General features: G+C 46.4%; 1 protein-coding gene across 1 annotated transcript in view; it reads left to right on the top strand.

The window, feature by feature from the left end:
• The window catches only part of RYR3 (ryanodine receptor 3), a 529492-nt gene that overhangs the window by 289886 nt on the left and 232320 nt on the right, over nt 1-7286 (top strand). Inside the window, exon 18 of the mRNA XM_040492205.1 lies at nt 2262-2503. Coding sequence (XP_040348139.1) covers nt 2262-2503 — 242 coding nt within the window. The remainder of the gene's footprint in view (nt 1-2261; nt 2504-7286) is intronic.

Here is a 7286-nt window from a genome sequence, read left to right as displayed (position 1 = left end):
CCTGAGGGCCAGAGCATTTAACCCAAAATGGTCTACCATGTTTCATGTTACAGTTAAGTACAGATCTTGTAACTTCTTCGTAACATACTCCCTTTTTTGTTTTAATTTTTTTTTTAACGTTTGTTTATTTTTGAGACAGAGACAGAGCATGAACAGGGGAAGAGCAGGGAGAGAGGGAGACACAGAATCTGAAACAGGCTCCAGGCCCTGAGCTGTCAGCACAGAGCCCGACGCGGGGCTCGAACTCACGGACCGTGAGATCATGACCTGAGCCGAAGTCGGACGCTTAACCGACCGAGCCACCCAGGCGCCCCCTCACTTTTATTTTAATATACCACCTTTTATTTTTTTTAATCTTTTTTTTTTTTTAACCTAGCTCAGCTCCTGGATACTTCCAGCACTATTGTGTTGGTCCTGCTTTTATTTTTTTTTTAATTTTCTTTCTTTTATTTAATTTTATGTTTATTTTTGGGAGAGTGCAAGCAGGGGAGGGGCAGAGAGAAGGGGGACAGAGGATCCGAAGCCAGCTCTGCCCTGACAGGCTGACAGCAGAGAGCCTGATGTGGGGCTCACAAACCACAAGGTCAAACCTGAGCCCAAGTCAGATGCGCAACTGACTGAGTCATCCAGGTGCCCCTCAAAGTCTTGTAATAGAATGGATGCCCCATGTTGATACTATGGTTTCTTGCATCCTCTGGCACATGGCATTCGAGGTTATCTGTGAAGGCCACGATGAAGAGCATGGGCTCACACAGAATCCTAGCCTGCTGATCCACACGTGCAGCCACATGTGAGTCATGTGAACTCAAGGGACTTACATTAGGCAGGCCTAAGTTATTGAGCTATCTTCTACCCAGGCCCACTCCCTAATCTATAAGGTGAGGAAAGAACTGTGGAGTGTAGAGCAGAACTGAGCCATCCACACAGTTTCTTTTGGTACCAACCTGGTTTTTCCTGGCCCACCCAAAATGGGATGCAGCTCCAGCCCAGAACAGTAGATATTTAAGAATAGCACTCCAACCAGGAAAACTCTCAATGGTTTAGAGTTTTCTCTAAAAGTTTCTAACCATCTTTCTGGATACATTAAGTCCTCCAGCCCTTATCAAAGTTGGCTAAGAGTGGCTTCTCTTCCCTTCTCCCTTTTTCTGCTGTCTTCAATTGAATTTTTTCAGCTTTATTCATTGAAGTATAATGGACAAACAGTTAAAGGATATTTAAAGTATGGAATATGATGATTTGATATACATTGTGAAAGGATTTGCCCCATCAGATTAACACATCTGTCACCTCACATATTTATCCTTTTTGTGTGTGAGAGAGCCCTTAAGTTCTTCTGTCTTGGCACATTTCAATTATGCAATACAGTGTTACCAACTGTAGCTACGATGTTACACGTTGTATCCTCCTACAATATGCATCTTATAAGAGACAGTTTGTACCTTTTTTCTAACCTGTTTTTGCCACCCCCTACCTCTGACCCTGGCAACTGCTTTTCTGCTCTCAAGAAGTTTGACTTTTTTTTTTTTTTTTAGATTCCACCTGTAAGTAGCTCCATGTCGTTTTCTTTGTCTTGCTTGCTTGTTTTAAAGAGGGAAAGAAAAGGAACACGAGTGGGGGAGGGGCAGAGAGAGAGAGGGAGAGTATCTTAAGTAGGCTCCTTGCTCAGCGCAGAGCCTGATGCGGGGCTTGATCCCACAAACCGTGAGATCATGACCTGAGCCAAAACCAGAGTCAGATGCTCAGCCAACTGCGCCACGCAGGTGCCCCTGGTCTGGCTTATTTCAAATAGAGGTTTCTTAATGCTTTCAAGAGGCCACTGTTACTGGTTATGCTTAGGTGACAAAGCTGCCACTGTGGGAATAGGGGGAGCTTGAACCAATTTCCCAGGAGATGGAACTTGATTAAGTTCCTTCTTCCACTTACAGAAAGACACAAGGATTTATGGTTATGCATTTCTATGACGTCTTCAGCATCTTTTACCCATGGTCGGCACTCAGTAAATGCTGCTTGCCTTGAATGGAACAAGGAGACGTTCTTTATATTTTTAAATAGAATTAACATTGTCCTGACACCTCCCACTGAGAACTCGATCAAGTGTTAGAGGCTCTAAGCATTTCCTATTTTAGACTCCTATGAAAAACACAAAAGTGCTCTTGCCTTCAGTTGACAGTGCGTCCTGTGGCCCAGTTCAACCTACTTGCTCTTGTTTATCTCTGTGCTTCCAAGTCTGTAGCTGCCACCTGTCCTGTGTTCAATTTCAGCATTCGGCCAAACATCTTCCTGGGAGTTGCTGAGGGCTCAGCACAGTACAAGAAGTGGTACTTCGAGCTGATCATAGACCAAGTGGACCCCTTCCTAACAGCTGAGCCCACACACCTACGGGTAGGCTGGGCCTCTTCCTCAGGCTATGCTCCGTACCCTGGAGGTGGAGAAGGATGGGGAGGCAACGGTGTTGGAGACGACCTGTATTCCTATGGCTTTGATGGCCTTCACCTTTGGTCAGGTGAGTACCTTGCCAGAGCTTTGGCCCCTTTCCCTTGCTGGAGATGATCGAGGCTTGAATTGTTCAAGCTGCGGTGGTCACTTTCTGTCAAAAGGATGCAGACTCAAAAGTCTCAGCGAATTAGAGGGTTAAGTGGAAAGCACATCAGATCTGAAATGAGACTGTCCTGCTTTGCCACCATGACTCCGGCACTTACTTGCAGCTGCGTGATCTGGTGTGGCTCCGTTAACGGTTCCCAAGCTCAGTGACTGTACCTGTAGCATCACTATTGCCTAGGATGTTAAGGGTTATATAGTCAAACAGGGAAAGAGACTCAGCGTTTGTTTACTGGACAGTGAGCTTACATACCTTTTGTACATTTTTCCCCTCACTTTTTTATATAATGACCCCTTAATGTAGATAATATTGTTTTTAACGTGTACTTATTTTTGAGAGAGAGCGAGTGAGCAGGGAAGGGACAGAGAGAGGGAGACACTGAATCCAAAGCCGGCTCCAGGCTCTGAGCTGTCAGCACAGGGCCTGATGCGGGGCTCAAATTCACGAACCGTGAGATCATGATCTGAGCTGAAGTTGGATGCTTAACCGACTGAGCCGCCCAGGTGCCCCAGTGTTCGTAATATTGGCCTCATGTGATGCATGTGGAACCACCACAAAGATGTTTAAGTAGTTTATTTACAGTCATGCTGAGAGGGATCCAGATCTGACTACAAGTCCATCATTATGTCAGTGCAACATGTTGCTTCATGATACACATTACAGAATGCCTGGATCAGTGCCGGGCACACCCTAAATGCCAATCGCTTAAAAAAAAAAAAAAAAGTGCAACTTCTTTTTTAAAACTCCACTGATCCTTTCCCCAAGCATATCCGTGGCCTGTGCCCGCAGGAATGGGTTAGCTTCTGCCTAGACGAAAATGCAAGGCTAACTTTTAGGCTTTCCCCCAGAACTAGAGCTTTACCTCTTCTTTCTGTTGTCCACAGCACATCGTACCTGTATCTTTTGTGAGACTGTATTTGGAGTCACTGCGTCCCTTATAGAAATCCCTTATGTAAGCATGTCTCTTACGTAAGAAACGATGACACGCATTCTTCCCCAAATCCACTACTCCGGAAAAGCTTGTCTCTACAACGCAAACCTATACATTTTCTTTTGCAACTGGGAACTATGTAACCTATCACATTTTCCTTTTTCCCTCCACTTTCGGGCCAAAACCGTCACTTGGGGCTCTGATTCCATATCTTACAGTTGGTATGTATTTTCAGCGGGTCGGCATGGGTTGGTTTTTTCATTTTTTGTGCTGTTGTACGTTCAGTATAAACATTTAAAAACTTTTAGGAATGGTGTCCGCTTACTTATTGATAAATGTATCCTGGATCATTTGTGGGAAGGAAAAAAAAAATCTCTGTTTTGTGTGTCCCAGGGGACAGTGTGGTGCAGACAAAGGCAGGTGAAAAATGGCCGAATGATGGGTGATAGTGACGTGAAAGCCCTGTCCTGTCGTTCTCTTATCCTCCCAACTTCCCTTCGCCAGTGCCATCTTCATGGGGAGTGACCGTGCATCTTCCCTTCTTGGGTCACGGAGCCACTGTGTCCGTGGCTATACAGACTGTGGCTGTGATGTGGGTTAGCCTCACATGTCATGAAGTGCTCAGAAAGCTGTCTCCGAGGAAGTGAGTGAAAAAGAAAGAGTCTTATGTCTACCCACATCTACATCTCCTGAGTTTGGTAGGGTGGAATCTGTGAGGGGGCTTGAGCGGGATTGGCTTGACAACATCATTCCCCTACTGCCTGCTGATAGCTGCTCCTCTCCTGCCATCTCGACACCATCACCCAAGCTACACCTGCATCCCAGGTTACACCTGAAGGGAACTCTGCCTGGGGACTGGTTAAGGAAATCCGGAGGACACCTAGACTGTTGGATGAGGCAAACTGGACCCTTGTTCCAAAGAGAAACTAACCGTGCTCAAAGGAAAAGTGTTACTCAGTCCTTCCCAGATTTTGTGGCACTGTGTGGGGCACTTAGTGGATCCCTCCATAAAATTTGCGGAATGAATACATCGATGAGTCAAGAGACAGAGAAGCCAGGGCATCCGGGAAAGGTTGCCATTTGCATTTCAGAACTCGAACATCCATCTAATTGTGTACCATTCCCGGAGCATCCCACATGCTCGTCATCCCTCTTGTCCTTTCTCAACAGAAGACTGGGAAGCCAGATGCGCCGAGCCCACACCAGTCATCACGAGCAGTGGCCCTTCTGATTGGTGATAGATGACAGGGGAAAGGGACTTGGGACTCCACGTTTCAGGAGCTGATGGTGGCTCTCTGAACATGACCCACACTTAGTAATACAATGCCGTATAGGTACATTCAGAGAACCTCACCCCCTCAGTCCTCAGCATCTGATGAGATGTGGAGAGACCAGTGTCAGCAAGATTGACACGTCTCGTGCTCATTAAAACACAAAGCTTCCTTGGGTCTGGCATCATTCTGAATTCCCCAGCCAGCACACAGGGAACATATATCTGGCAGAAGGCACTGCGGGTAAATATGCCAACATGTGTTCCAGTTGAAGAAATAAGGTTTCTGTTAATGACTCCCACCAGGACACCACTGTATCTCGGACTATCTGATGAAAGGATAATTGTTGGATGAAGAAATGAAATGGAAACAATACTCCAACTTACTGCAGGATGTAAGGGAAGGTGGCTAGGGAGACCTACTGGGAACTCCTCCTGACAAGTTTTCTCCTTTTCCTTGAGATATAAATGCCCAAGTCCATTAACTTTAAACTCATCTGTATGTATGAACTAAGCTACTGCCTCGAACTGATCTTTAATGTACTTATTAAAGCACAGTGGAGGGACGCCTGGGTGGCTCAGTCGGTTAAGCGGCCGACTTCGGCTCAGGTCATGATCTCGCGGTCCGTGAGTTCGAGCCCCGTGTTGGGCTCTGTGCTGCCAGCTCAGAGCCTGGAGCCTGTTTCAGATTCTGTGTCTCCCTCTCTCTCTGACCCTCCCCCGTTCATGCTCTGTCTCTGTCTCAAAAATAAATAAGCGTTAAAAAAAATTTTTTTTAAATAAATAAAGCACAGTAGATACTGTTGTTATTGGTAGGAATTATAGTGCCCCTAACCTGTAGTCGCTGGAAAGAGTCAAGAAGAAACAGCATGGCTTTGGAGTTGTGCCTGGGTTTGAATCCCAGCGCTTCTGTTTACTGATATTTTTTTGATTCTGGGCTCAGAGACTTGGTTTCCTCAGATAAAATGAAGATATATAGGCTCTTATGAAATTTCAATGAGGTGAGGAACATGAAGTTCATGACACATTAGCTACCCAGTAAATACGATTTCCCATCCCTCGTTGTCTGTGGGGTCCACTGTAATCATAAAGACCATGTCCAGAGTTGTGGGTACCTCACTGGAGACCAGGAGAGCAGCCCATCCTCAGGGGAACTACCTGAGTCCCATGCTGAATGGGAAAGGATGTTTCTTTTTTTTTTTTTAAGGTCTATTTTTGAGAGAGTGCCCATCGGGGACGGGGGCAGGGGTTGCAAAGAGAGAGTGAGGGAGACACGGAATCCAAAGCAGGCGCCAGGCTCCGAGCTGTCAGCGCAGAGCCTGATATGGGGCTTGAGCTCACAAACCGTGAGATCACGACCTGAGCTGAAGTCGCACGCTCAACCCAGGCACCACAGGAAGGGAAGTTTCAGGTGACCTCCTGGGATGATGAATGAGCTTTTTCTCTATGTAAGGAAAAAGCAGTCTTCATGGGTCTTTCTAGCCACCGAAGTCTGTGAAGCCACTTTCAAGCATCAGCTGCAGATCTGTCCCCCATCTTAACCCTCCTAACAGGCTCCTGAGTCAGCTTAGCCCCTGGGAGTTTCCTTTCCGAGGATGGGTTCTTTTCTGGCCCTAGCATTGCTTTCCCTCTCCTGACATAGCCTTCATGTAGCCTTTTGGGGCTGCCATTGGGATGAATTCGACTCAGAGCGTCCTGTAGTATGTTCCTGGCTGGGGGGACAGTTTCACAGAAAGAAATCTGTCTACGTTTCCCTTTTAATACCTTTTCCCCTTGTGCAGTTGGAATAAGCAGAGGAATCTACCTTCCTGAGTGATAAGTGATGCAGGAAATGAATGGGGTAAAATTGCATTTCCCGATTTATTATGATGTCTGGCTTTTTAAACTTTTAAATCATTTAGCTCAACAATCACATTTGTATGAGAGGGTCTTTACCTGTCTCCCTCCTGAGAGGAGTCCCAGCACTGAGCTGTGGAGGCACACCCCGCTGTGACTCAGACCCTTCCAGCCCTGCTGCTGCTCTGTGAAGAGGACCCAAGGAGTGGCTAAAGAACACCAGCATTTCTACGTGTTTGGATCCTCTCTCCTTCCGAATGCCAGAGTGTTTGTGTTTGCGTGATAGTGCCAAATTCTGCAGTGCCTGGGGCAGTGGAAATGCTGATTAGTTGCCTACATTACTCATCAGAAGAGGCTAAATCCTGCAGGAATGTGTCCTTGGGTCAATTTGAAGATGTGCAGCCTGTGATAAAGTGAGATTTTCCTTTATCTTACAATGCTGCTTTGGAATGGCCTTTCTGATCTTCCCGGGACCTTAAGGTAGGCCCAGGCCTCTGAGCCAGGGGCAGTTTATTCAGACAAAGAGAGGCTACAGGACTCCCCAGCCTGTTTGGGTGGGCTGTGGCTAGGATTATAGAGATTTAGACTTTGTAACTCCTTTGCTTTCCGTTCTATGGACTAGCCCTCCTGTTGGTTGTTCTAAAGGGTCA

This window comes from Herpailurus yagouaroundi, unplaced genomic scaffold (genome assembly GCF_014898765.1).
Source record: "Herpailurus yagouaroundi ecotype Mexico unplaced genomic scaffold, PumYag 184, whole genome shotgun sequence".
Lineage (NCBI taxonomy): Eukaryota > Metazoa > Chordata > Mammalia > Carnivora > Felidae > Herpailurus > Herpailurus yagouaroundi.
This window is presented reverse-complemented; position numbering and strand designations above follow the sequence as displayed.